The sequence below is a fragment of the Ooceraea biroi genome, chromosome 8, assembly GCF_003672135.1.
Source record: "Ooceraea biroi isolate clonal line C1 chromosome 8, Obir_v5.4, whole genome shotgun sequence".
Taxonomy (NCBI): domain Eukaryota; kingdom Metazoa; phylum Arthropoda; class Insecta; order Hymenoptera; family Formicidae; genus Ooceraea; species Ooceraea biroi.
The window spans coordinates 11516605-11529965 of NC_039513.1; the positions used below are offsets into that span (position 1 = coordinate 11516605).

General features: G+C 42.8%; 2 protein-coding genes across 2 annotated transcripts; one reads left to right on the forward strand and one right to left on the reverse strand.

Annotated features, from left to right (window-relative positions):
• Positions 1-560: 560 nt before the first annotated feature.
• Positions 561-4132, reverse strand: LOC105280723 (protein sel-1 homolog 1). The gene is made up of 6 exons (XM_011341452.3): positions 3631-4132; positions 3244-3491; positions 2658-3137; positions 2336-2564; positions 1833-2239; positions 561-1758 (listed from the first exon to the last, which is right to left on the reverse strand). Exons 1-6 carry the CDS (start codon positions 4130-4132, stop codon positions 1327-1329), a joined length of 2298 nt encoding a protein of 765 aa, XP_011339754.1. The 3' UTR covers positions 561-1326.
• On the forward strand, positions 4067-13356 carry LOC105280727 (sphingosine kinase 1). Its single transcript, XM_011341458.3, has 7 exons — positions 4067-7094; positions 9799-10150; positions 10398-10769; positions 10966-11201; positions 11305-11403; positions 11917-12056; positions 12142-13356. Exons 1-7 carry the CDS (start codon positions 6572-6574, stop codon positions 12328-12330), a joined length of 1911 nt encoding a protein of 636 aa, XP_011339760.1. The 5' UTR covers positions 4067-6571; the 3' UTR covers positions 12331-13356.
• The last annotated feature ends 5 nt before the right edge of the window (positions 13357-13361 follow it).

Sequence of the window (13361 nt, forward strand, 5' to 3'; positions counted from 1 at the left end):
CCAAAGATATTTCTACAAAAGTATATATGAATATAAGGTAGAGATATATATCGTAAATAAATATCGATGCAATAATTAACACAATACTTTATCAATTAAAATAATACAATTATTATAATGTATAACACAATAAAGAATACTTACATAACCGCGAAACATTAACGAAATATAACAAACAAAAGTAGATTTTGATAGACAAGATATCCCAAAATAGTACTATTTTTATACAATTGTTTTAATCTTTTTTTTATTTATTTCGTATCTGCTTCAACTTTGCTTGTAAATTAGGAATGGTAGGCCAACATGATACGCTACATTGTAAGTTATGGGATATCTTGCATATAACGCAATATGGAATCGTAAAAGAAGATTACATAATAAAACTATTGTACTTGATATTGTATCGAGTCCTTCGGACGTGTCTCTAACATTTTCATTTCATCGAGTTTTAATATACAATTCTCCTGCTGACCGAGCTACCTACACAGTTACAATTACTCACACAGCCACTGTAATATGTCATGCGCATCGCGCGATTCTTTGGCAATAAAACAATTTCATTAGATAAATAATCAACAATTTTTTAATCCATATTTTATATTACAGTACTGTTTCATAATATCTTAATAGGTATTATGTGTAATCTAAAGAAATTACAAAGAGAGAGGGGGAGAGAGAGAGGTGTTATTCAAGAAAAAGTTAAAATTGATTTAGTTAAGTGGCAAGCCAAAGCCACTTTAAAATATGCAATAATATCGCAGCAAAGATAGTTGAACATTAACATCTCTCTATCAAAGTAACACACGAAATTGTGTAAACTTGGGCAGATTGATAATTTTATCGTATCATTTTTGTAGAAAAAAAAAAGAGGAAAAACTAAAATCGTTTACTATATCTGTTCATTTATAAACGACATTCCTACTCACATGACATACATTGAGCATAGTAATGGAACTTTATGAACTAGGAATTAAGCTCTCAGAGGTTGTATATTAAGTAAACGTATGGAAAAAAAATTGCAGACACAATTGTCAATTACACAGAACGTAACGTGACGAAATTCTTAATAAATATCGAAACGAAGCATTTTTCAGAGCAGTACACAGAATAGACGGGATAAATTATCGGTTGAATATTCAAGTAAACACCGACCTCTCAAGGTTGCCGTTTCACCTGCATCATCAGAAGGACGAGAATCACGTTATCAAAAATGATTTTTCCAATCGACGAGTCTCTTATAAAATTCTTTCGAAACTTAGCCTAAAAGAAATCTAGGTCTACTTTTATTATATCTATGTACGAGATAATTGAGTGAAAGTACAAAATTTAGTTAACAGGAGGTCTCAGTGGGGGAGGTGGCTGCGGTCTGCGGAAGTATATAATAAGACTAAGTATTCCTGTGAGTAACCCGATAAGGTATAGATCCCAATTCTGTCCGAGCAGTTCGTCCCACTTGTCCAATTGATCGACTAAACTGAATTCCTGTATATAATCGAGGCCAAAGAGGAAGGAGAGCTTGATTAAAGCTAACGCCACGGGTATCCGCGCGTCTGGACTAGCATCTGCGGCTAAATCGTAGCATCGCTTCGCCAAGTGCCGATCTTTCGCTAAACCTAGACCGCGTTCGTGCATATACGCTAGATTGAACATGGCCTGAGCGTTGTGCTGTTGCTCGGATGCCGAACGGTAATGGCCCGCCGCGGCCTCGTAATCGATCTTCGTCCCTCTACCGTAGTAATGCGCGTCGCCAAGTTTCACCTGAAACAAAGCGGAGCTCGTATCGATGCGGAATGTTGTTGATCGCATGCACGGTAAAACGATCATTTATCTACCTGCGCCGCGGAATATCCCTGCGCGGCAGCTCGTGCCCAGAGCGCGAGCGCTCTGACTAAACCCTCTTCTTCTGACAAAACGTCGGTCTCTCCTCTGTCGACGATAAACGCCGCGTTACTTTGTGCTACCTCGTAACCCATCTCGGAAAAGAGAGCGTAATTGAGGAACGCCTCGTTCACCCTGCCCTCTCTGTAGTCGGTGTGCGCTGCCATCAATTGGTCGCTCCATTTTCCCCTTTCGGCCACGTTCTTCATCAATTCCACGGCTGTCGGGCAGCTTCTCATCATGCCGGTACCAGTAGCATGCATCTGAGCGAGATTGTAGTACGCCAACACGTGGCCGGACTGGCTGGCCAAATTGAAATACTTGTTTGCCATTTTGTAGTCCCGTTTCACGCCGATGCCACCTGAGTTTCATTAATTTGTCGCCCACCAAATTAGTACCTGGCTGTAAACGGGAAGAAACAACGAGCGATAACGCAAATTTCGATATAAACACTCACTGAAATACATATTGCCCAACTGCAGTTGCCCGTCGACCCAGCCTTGCTCCGCAGCCTGACTGAAATACTGCAATGCTTTAGCAGTGTTTCTCTCCACTCCCATTCCGTACAAGTACATCAGGCCCAGACCGCTTTGCCCTACTGGATTGCCCAGTTCGGCGGCTTTCTTGAAATATCTGTACGCGGTTTCGTTGTCTTGCTTGACGATTTCACTCCCCTCCAAGTAAATCTGCATGGATTATGTGAAACAAAAACGGAGTAATTATTTGTTCAATTGCAGACCTCTTTCTGTATAGGCATTTGCTATCCTCGAGTCTCGTACCTTCCCAAGAAAAGCCATAGCTACTGGATTACCAGCGTCGGCGGCGTGTTGGAAATATTGCACGGCTCTCTCGTGGTCCAAGGGAACTCCCCTACCACCCTGATAGTGAAGCTGACCGAGTCCAACCTGCGCCTGAGTGTCGCCTTTCTTAGCTAACAACTGATAATACTCTATTAGGTCTTGATCAAAGATTCCGGAACTGTAGCCCGGGTTCTCATGCTCGTCCAACAATCGCACTCGTTGAACGACCGGACCACCGCTCAGTGACACTTCCTCCGCGACTTTTTTCGCTACTTTTCGATAGTAATCCAAAGCTCGTTCGCAAGACGCCGGGGTCGTCACGCCGGCCCAGTGACGGTATCCCATGACCATCTGCGCCCGAGTGTTCCCGCCAAGAGCTGCTATCGTGTAATGAAGCAAGGCTTTCCCTTGCGACGCGTTAACACCGCCGATACCAGTCGCGTACAAAAATCCTAGTCCCTGTAAATTTTGACAATTTTTGTCGCGTAAGTACAATTTTCCTCTCAACTTTAAGTTTTAAAATTTTTGATGGTAATATATATTTATCGTACTATATTTTACATACCATGTGAGCAGATGGGAGACCAGTGTCCGCGAGCTCTTTGAATATGTCAAATATACTAGGTATATCATCGATAGACACTCGCAGATAGGTGGGACCCAAACGAGATCCGAGTAATCTCGCCCATGCCAATATAGATCTGGCCTCTCGATGGCCTGCCTTGGCTGCCTCGATCAGCAATCCGTAACCTTCAGTTTTGTTAGCACGCATCGCGTTTAAGATGTTTTGTGCATTCTTAAACAGTTGCTCAGCTGAAAGGAATTGTTACCTTGTAGTAATCAGTAATGCTGAAATTATCGCAACAAGTAATAGGAGGAAAAAGGAGGAAAGGAGGTGATTTTTTTAGAAAAACCAACATCGATATCAAGACATATCGAGCTTTGAACTGACCTGCCTCTTGCTCCGGTGTCAACAGCTCTTGGATATCCTCCTCGAGTAGTTTGTACAATTCCTGCTCCTCCCAGGGCTCGGTATCATCATCATCCAATTGTCTACCGCTTATGTCCAAAGGATCCATCTCCTTTGTCTCGGCTATCATGGTCTTTGTCCATACGTTTCTCGTTCCCGGACTCTCCAAGGGCTCCTTGCTAGCAGTCTCCGTTGTTTTGCTCTCCGCTTCGTCCTTCCTGCCGGTTTGTTTGCTGATTTTGTCGTAGGTAGGATCGGACGCTGGTACCAGTTTCAATATCGTATCACGTAGGGCACTGAGCTCGCGCAGCTGCTCGAAGGCATTCTCCATATCCTCCACGGCGACTTCCTCCTCCGTCTCCTCATTGGAATTGGATTTTTGCGTGATGTCACCGCGTTTCTTCGAGCCACTCTCCAGTTCCGCGGTGCACAGGAGCAGCGACGCCAGGAACAGCAGAAACACGACGCCTCCGTTGAGCTTCATATCTCGACGAGAATTTAAACGTGCGGCCACATTACAAACCCAATGCCGGCAGTTTCAGCACGCTCATCACCCCCTCAGACACGCGGCACGCAAAGCGCACAATTGATCGTGCTTGACACGTACGTGGACATTCGCAAGTACCGTCTTGCCCCTTCGACCAATTACGTCATTAGGACACGTCAATACACATCTTTCTTCGGAACGAGCGTCCGTGTCAACAAAAACAAGATACTCGAGAGGGACAATCTCGCCGATAAACTTGGGATTTATCTTTGTAATCACGACACGGGCGTTAAGTCACGCGGGAAAACATTCGCCGGATCAGCTGTTTGCGTTAAAGGCATGCAATCGCCATAATAAACGCGTGCGCCGCTAACGCCGAGCACGAATACGTCACGTAATATCACGATTGTTTATACCGCGTAACTTCGGCGACACGACACGATGTATCGCGATTGATCACGGAAGGGAAACCACGCACGAACGTTACGCACCGCTACGTGCAACGGAATGTTTTATTTTCGCTCCAAATTTACTCCAAATTTTCGCGCGTTCAATGTTCAAACTTCAACTCGTTGAACGTTGAATCTTCTTCGGCCGAAACGATCGAACACGATATCGGTGAGGCATGCGAGTATGCACACACCAAACACGGTGACGTTTGTAAATTAAAGATTACACTAGATGAAAGATAATGGTAGCATTTTCTTTATTCGGAACTAATTAAGCCGCAAGGTTGCCTCGACTGATTCAAAGAAACACGGACGATGTTGCAGGTTAACCGTGCAAAAGCTGCGCGAGGACGCATCGTGCGCGGTAAAATTGCACAAAAACGAATAAAACTATCGTTAAAAGTTTAGAAAAAACATCATAAAACGGAGACGTATACGAAATGTTGAGAAATTCGGATTATTCGTCTCTTTCGATCACTCTAACCTTTCGAGAGTATCTGTGACTGCGTCCAAAAAACCTCAAAAATTATGCCATAACCTAACAATCGCCAGCGCCCCCTCGCGGAATTTCCGTATTCTAAGCTCATTGTTGCTCGTTTAACGCAGTTTTCCGAACACACCTGACGTTACATGTCCGAACGAGGCGAAATATCTTTTCCGTTTCAAGTACACGTAATTTTATGAAATGCGTCAACATTGCGAATTTCTCAGACCGAAGAGTAATCCGTGAATTTTTCACAGTGACAATGAAAACGAAAGGATTTCTACCTCGTCATTCTTCTGTTTGTAAATTCTCAATGTAAAACTCTTTGATTGTATAATTGATTACATTAACGTTATCACTGCTGTTTACTAAATCAATTTGATCATCTCGCTACGTCGTACGAAAGTTGTACAGATCCACGATTCACGTGGCACTGTCAAATGAAAAAGAGAAGCCTCGCCTCTCTTTTTTCCCCCCTCCGACTTACCAGAAAAGTTTTATAAAGCCACTTTACGTAGACGCAGCTGGTCAGGGCGCAACAACATTAACAAGCATTAGCGTTGTTACGCAGCAGCGTGACTTACAACGGTCTCAAGTTCCTCCACCGAGCGATTTATCGGGGAGTAGGACAGGGTTACGCTCCGTGGAGAGGGTAGTGGAGTAGTGGGGCTGCTGGTTTGCGGGGTTAGCAGTGTCGGTTAATACGGACCTGCTGCATCGACCTACCTCGCGTTCGCGTTCGAGGCTCTCGTACTTTTGTATCGCGTCGGTCGCTCGGTTAATTGCCTCGGTCGCCGATGATACTCGAGTAATAAGATAAGCGACGTGGACTTTTGTTCGGCAGTCGCGAGTCCGACCGTGTGCCAGCGAAGCGGTGTGCATCGCTCGTTAACATCCGTAATTCCCTTCTACGCGAATAAAATCAGCGTTGCTCCTGCGAGTATTATTTTTTTGAATTCGTACGCGGGTGACTACTATAGCGTGTGAACTTTCGATCGTAAACGCTCGCTGGCACTCGTACGCGTCACTCGCGATAATGTCAGTTGTCTTGGGTCGCGCGACCAGTCGGCAAGGACTCGGTTATCGTTATCCGGACTACCGAAACGCGAACGGTGAACGCGCACGTTGCCATCGTGGCGCGCGATAAATACCCGCGTGCATTCGCGACTTGCCTTGCCGCCGGGTCAGTTCGTTTGTTTACGGCGCCCCGAGTCCACGCCGCTCGTTAGTGGCCGCGTCGTCTACGTTGTCGCCGTCGCGCGTGATCTCCGCTCGAATCTAGCGATTATCCGCAGCGTGATCGCAAAACGGGGGATCAAGGTGGTTCGAGTCACGCTTTTCAACACACACAACACGCGCGCGCGCACACACGTACTGACCAAACGCAGTTCACCGAGCCGAGAGGTAGTGGTAGAAGCGAGTAGATCGGCGTCTGACCATCTGATCTCGCGCTCCCCTTTTCCGTCCCGTCAAATGGTGGAGAGTGGCAAACGTCGGTGAGCCATGGAGGAGAACACGAGTGCCGTCCTCGAGGAGATCTTCTACGTGACGTCGAAGCGGAACACGTACTACCGGGTGAAGCTGACGGAGAAGGGTCTGAGCCTGCGGAAGGAGCACAACGGTGCGACCAAGACCGAGACGATCGCCCTGAGCGATATAATCGGCTGCAGATGCATGCGGTCGAAGCGGAGGAACGCGGGCAGCTGCGCCTGTCGACCGGGCGCGTCCAAGTCGCAGCTCAGGCTGGTCGAGTCGGCCACCGAGGCCTACCAGTACAACGACGATCACGACACGTCCGCGTACCTGTACCTTTACGCGTACGCCCTGAAGAAGATGCGAGTGAAGGGTACGCTGAAGCGCGAGCGCACGACCATCACGCTGCGCTTTCGCAGCTTCGACAAGTACGAGGACAATCTGCGCGAAGCGAGCAGGTGGCGATTGGCGATCAAGTGCCTGATCGCCAACGTGCCGGTGCCGAAGAATCTGATGAGCCCCAGTCACGGGAACCTGGAGTCGCTGATTGGCGGTGAGTCATCCGTTGATGATCCCTCGTCGAGGATTGTTTGCGATCGAAGCGAACGAACGAACCGTCTCAAGATCGATCGGAGAAGGGAGATTATCTTTTTGGATTGAACTTTGTATTCGTACGGACGGTCGTTCTCGTCTCTAAAAGCGAGAATCTCTCGCAAGCTCGTTATCTCGATCGTTGCTCAAATGTCGATTTTCTTGAAAGACATTTTCGAGTAAGCAGGTTTTTCACAACGTACGATACGACAGAAACGATATCCGACGGCAACGACGTCCGACGGCATATATAAATATTTAATATATATAATATATTAGATATGCCGAAAAGTTCTGTTCGTTTTTCAAGTAAAAGAAAATAATTAGTTTTTATTAATATTAAATTTTCAAGATAATATGATAATATCAAGGATAAAGATAAAACTAACGAGGCATAGTTTGCATTACAAATTTTCCACTTGCTTAAAATAAATAGAGTGCACTACATGGACAGAACTGTTCGGCATACCTAATATATAAATGAGCTCGTCACGTGTTTTAATTTGCTTTAATTTGCGATTGCTCGGCAAGTTCGACCCACGGTATCTTAATGTTAGTACAATAGTATTTAATTGAGATCGATACAGAGATAATACTCGAGTAACTCTCAAGTTACCCAAGTCGAATTACGTAAGAGAAGGAAGTTATGAAGACTTACGGCCTGACCGCTTGCATCAAGGGTAACACGTTACAATCTCGTTATAATTGACATTTGCCACAGAGCATGTTGCACACGCAAAGATACGTGATTATCTACGTGCACTCTACTTGGCAATTATCCGTGCTCCGTGAAGCGAGCAATGAGCAAATTAAAGGTCCGCGGAAAATAACGATAGAGCAGACGTTGTTTTCCGCGATATCGTAACGATCATAAACGAGCCTCTCTGTCCGATAAATCGAAACGTATGTGTCAGAAATGCATTCGACTTGATTTAATTAACCATTGTCAAGTGAGCGCATCTGCTTTATCTGCAATTGCGCGATATCTTGCGCGATTTATGCTTGCCAAGATTATGATTTAAGCCGACTTTGCAGTCGCTCGACCATATGTTTTCACAATATCGGTGCATATCGCGACATTCGTGACATAAAAGAATATTTGCGATCGTGGTTTCCGGCATTTATCTCTTCGACCTTCTTGGTATAAGATCTTTGAGCTTTAACATTCTTGTTTTCAATCAACTGCGTGCCCGTGCCATTAATCGCAAGGTAATTAACATATAATGCAAAGATGAAAGTTTAACACGTGCTATTATCCAAGTTTGTACAATAGTCGAGCATGCACTTTAGCCGTTTACTACCGATTGTTTGAAAATCGGGAAAAAATTGTATGCGCAACCAGTCACCGATCATCACTCGAATTACGTAAACGTTATTTATCGCGACACGCGACACGTTGCGTACGGTTTGAAAACAATAATCATCTTTTAAAGTGACTCGTTTGATTTTTTTTCGCGAGGATCGAGATTGCGTTCTTTGTACCTGATTTTTCAAAGAACGATAAGCATGGATTTACCTTTATCAGCTTCTTTCGCTCTTTTTCCGCGTTGCCTTTCGTTCGTGATGTCGTAAGAGGCGGAATTCAGTGGACAACATTTCATTTCGACAACGTTCCACACTACCTCGAGTGCTTAAAGACGAACGATTATAAAAATACATTCTATGCATGTGTCGAGAGGATTATGCAATCGCGCGATAATAATCACGGAAAGACGCGCGTTAGCCAGATTTCTACGGCATGCCGCAAACGATAACCGGAAGTTATATTGTGGAACGATAGTCGCGAATCAGTCGCTGATGTCCTAGATCAGCGCTGAATATTGAGTAGAAGATATGTCGCAACAACAGTTTGCGGTCTTCTTTTAGTGAAAGTTTAAAATAAACTATATATATGTATACAAATATTTCATCAACCATATACATGTAGCGCCGTCTTGGTTCATTGTTCATATGTCATCTTTGTGGTAGCTTTGCGTCCTTCCAGAATTAGTCATCTTTTCCATTAGTCATGATAATAAAAAAAAAGGAAACGCCGATATTTACAAGGCGATTATAACCGGTTTGCAATTATGTAAAAAGACATCAACAACACGTGTAAATCACATACGTGTGAACGAAATGAATTATTTGAATGATAATCTGCTTTTGAAATGATATTAATGAGTTTTCATCAGTGCATATATTGTGAAAGAATAGAAGAGGATTACCGCAACGTTCTAATCTATCACAAATTCGCGTATTTTAATTTGTTTATTCTGCTATAGACTTATTGGGATTATTAAAATGTTGGCATCTAAATAAATTTGAATACCTAGCCCGAGGATCTCAAAAATAGTTATCTTGAAAAATTACTCGCATCGAATAATACTCTGCGTAAAAATACTTGCCTCACGACGACGTCAATAGCAAAAAAATGATTGCAACCTGTGCATCAGATAAATATTTACACCGTGTCACAACATTCATAGAAAATGTGCGTAATACAATTGCGAAAAAACTTGTTATTACCGTTCCCAATGAGAGCAATGCGAAAAAAACGCGAATTTATGTATCTGAGACAGAAAGAATCGTACGCATCAGTTTCGTTTTATGGATGAGAAACATGTTGATCATTCGAGATGTGTTGGGTTGACCAAAAGATCTATGTCCGCGCTAATTTATTTCAGCATGTCCGGGAGAGAATAGGAAACTGTTGGTTCTGCTGAATCCAAAATCAGGACCCGGCAGAGGTAGGGAGATCTTCCAAAGAAGGATCCATCCGATCCTGTCGGAAGCGGAGAAATCTTACGAGATTCACATTACCAAGTGTCCCAACTACGCCCGCGAGTTCATCCGCACGAGAGATATCTATCAATGGAGCGGTCTATTAATGGTTGGCGGAGACGGAATCGTCTTCGAGGTGGTGAACGGACTGCTTCAGAGATCGGATTGGGAGAAAGCACTACACGAACTACCACTCGGAGTAATACCCTGCGGTTCCGGTAATGGCTTGGCGAAATCCATCGCCCACGCTAAGCAGTAAGTTTCGTTTTTTCTTTTTCCTTTTTCAAACACTTTCTCCCCCTCGTAATTAGTCTTCCGATTAACGTATCTTTTTCGTTGCACAACGTGTGACGTTATTGAACGAATGTTTAAATGCCACTTTATGTCAGTTTTGCGAGAAGAAAAAAAAAGACAGCATCGATGAATCTATAGTCGTTTAGAAAAGAAAAGCAAGGTCATTGCTTTAAATCCTTTAAGAAGAATAAGACGATTGATGTTTCAGAGAACCGTATGACCGCAATCCTCTGCTTATCAGCGCGTTAACAGCGGTTAAGTGCAAAACAACGCCGATGGATCTCGTGCGTGTAGAAACTAGAAATCAGATACTCTTTTCGTTTCTGTCGGTGGGCTGGGGCCTGCTGGCCGACATTGACATCGAAAGCGAACGGTTACGAGCAATCGGAGGCCAAAGGTTTACCGTATGGAGCGTAGCGCGTTTAATAGGATTAAGAACGTACAAAGGCAAAGTGTCGTATTTACCTTGCAACAAGGTTCCTTCGTTGGAGAATGTGGCAAACGGCAAGATATATTGCAAGGACTACGCTACGGAGAACACATTGTCACACTCGAGAAGTTACGGCGATGAATTGGATAGGTAACTATTTTTATCTCTTCCGTCTTGCCTAATAAGTTGATTAATAGCTTCTCGCGAATAGCTGAATAATAATGTTGGCTCGTGTCCGCTTCGGTGAACGTTTTCAGTGGAATTACACGCAGAAATGACGTATATAGATTTTGTATTACGACGAGACGAATGCCGTTGCTTTGAAATGTAAAATATCTCTGTGCAGGTACTGTCCCGCGTCCGAATCAAAGAGCTTCCACGATCCACTCGACGAATCGTCCAACGATTTAAACGGCTGCGACGATTTTGACGTGATACCTGATAATCTGGCGCTCGAGACGGAAACCGAGAGGAGGCACAGACTTGACAGCTTCTACTCGGCTACGTCGGCCAAGTCAACGTATTTCAGTGCGGGCTCGGTCTCGAGTTATCACAGTATCGATGACGATAGCGCGGATATTGGTACGTTGCTGATAGAAGATGTAACAATGTGCGAATCGTACATTTCTTGAATTTACATATCATTCATATTAATAAATCTATTGCATCATTCTCTATATATAAGGTACGGAAAACATCAATAACAGCCAAATTATGTACGGGCCGTCGTCCACGCTTCCAGCGTTAACTACGCAACCCTCCAATTCCTGGACAACGGTTCAAGGTAAGATAATCATCCAAGTTGTGAAAATTACGCGCACGCGAGCATAAAACATATTTATTTCTTTTTTGTTTATTTATTTCAATTACATGCTTATTTTAATTTAGGAAATTACACTTAAATCACCTTAAATGAGAAGCTTCGGGTTAGCATGAATTTTAAGTGACTTCTCTGCCGTTTATCTTTTGTCTTTAAATGCACGTTTAATCACATGTCGAAATATTTAGAAAACTATCTTTATTTACATATACAATATTTTTGTGCTGATATTTACGAGATTCGCACGAGACGAGTTCAAAGATATACGTTTGTAGTTACCGTCATGTATAATGGTGCAAAGGTTGCTGCGTAATGCGTCACTTATTGACCCTTTAACTCCAGTTGAGTTTCAAGTATCGGGTCACGTGTCGCTTAATAAAATGCCGAATGTAACAGATAGTAATTGAACTAATATCTATAATGTAACGTGTCAGCGTGCGGCACGATGTTCTGATTATGCCTTTTATGAAATTTTAGGAGAATTTGTAATGGTACACGCGGCCTACCAGACCCATTTGGGACAGGATTACTTTTTTGCGCCACGTGCCACGCTGGCAGACGGAGTTATCTGGCTGTTAATAGTCAAAGCTGGTATCACACGAGCCAACTTAGTGCAAGTAAGTCTTACGTATAAAGTTACGTGCAAAATCAAAGGAGCAAAACAACGATACAGCAATACTCACTGTCTCATCCGTTTATCAGTTTCTGCTGGGATTGAGTAGCGGAACTCACTTGACCTGCTCTGGCGTCGACATGGTGCCCGTAAAAGCATTCCGGATAGAGCCTGTGGAAGGGACAACCGGACACATAACCGTGGACGGCGAGGAAGTCGATTACGGGCCGTTGCAGGCTGAGATATTTCCTTCTCTAGCATCGGTAATGACGCTCTGACATAAAGGATAGTCGTGTACGTTTAAGCGGTATACGATATCGACAACAATATCAGATAATCCTTTGGATGTATTCCTAGACGAGTGACTCGACTAGTTTAGCGCGAATTAGCGGTAACACGCAAGATTGTTAATACGTTATACTAATACGAATATTCATTGAGTATTCCGGATTGTAAATTTTTAAATTGACAATCTGCGTAGGCTGTTTGCAATTGAAATCAATGAATTGTCCAGTCATGAAGGCTGGAAACATTTTCTTCTATCATTTTCATACGTATACACACCCACGCGCGCGCATATAATTATTTATTAACCCTGGGCTTAGGCGGATTAAATCTGTTGCATTCCAATGAATGTATTTAGCTATTTTGTAAAGTTTTCTATCAGCTTGTACAGTGTATCTATACGTGCGACGCATGCTGATATATATATATATATATATACATATGTATACATGTTTTTTTTTGTTCGTTTCCTCTCTCTTAACACAATTACAAACTGTAACATCACACGTAAGATACTATACTTGTTGCGTTATTGCAACAATCAAATAAATTGGTAACATTTATTTTACGTATGAACGTTTTGAAAATTGAGGCCACACAATTAATGTACGTATGGAAAGTTGGTAAAATTTTTATCCACGCACATTTGTTACTGCGTTCAACGCATAACCAGATAATCTTGTATTGTTTAGAATTTAATGGTTACGTTGCACAAGTGAAACAATATTCTAATAAGTAATATGATGTAACAGTCAAATTGGATATATGATAAAATTATATACCTATTCTTTTTTTTACATTATGTAATATACGTGATACATATACATACTGAATTTGCAGATTGTTACTGTGCACAATGTTTATCATATTTAAGAAAATGTTGAAATTATTGAATTAGAAAATCTTCTCTCATTAAATATCTCTGTTAATGAAAGTTGTTACATTGTTTTTTATTCGACTATTGTACATATTTGATAAATGCAATTATCAAATAGAATTAAAGTAAAAACTTGTTTTAGTAAAC

What these genes read in the sequence shown, in the direction of transcription:
- LOC105280723 (XM_011341452.3), bottom strand. Translation starts at nt 4,132, where the DNA reads ATGAAGCTCAACGGAGGCGTCGTGTTTCTGCTGTTCCTGGCGTCGCTG. An exon ending in GACACCGGAGCAAGAGGCAG is followed by an intron (nt 3,492 to 3,630) that starts GTCAGTTCAAAG and finishes AATTCCTTTCAG; the next exon opens with CTGAGCAACTGTTTAAGAAT. An exon ending in GTTGGGCAATATGTATTTCA is followed by an intron (nt 2,240 to 2,335) that starts GTGAGTGTTTAT and finishes AATGAAACTCAG; the next exon opens with GTGGCATCGGCGTGAAACGG.
- LOC105280727 (XM_011341458.3), top strand. Translation starts at nt 6,572, where the DNA reads ATGGAGGAGAACACGAGTGCCGTCCTCGAGGAGATCTTCTACGTGACG. An exon ending in TACGGCGATGAATTGGATAG is followed by an intron (nt 10,770 to 10,965) that starts GTAACTATTTTT and finishes ATCTCTGTGCAG; the next exon opens with GTACTGTCCCGCGTCCGAAT. An exon ending in TGACGATAGCGCGGATATTG is followed by an intron (nt 11,202 to 11,304) that starts GTACGTTGCTGA and finishes TCTATATATAAG; the next exon opens with GTACGGAAAACATCAATAAC.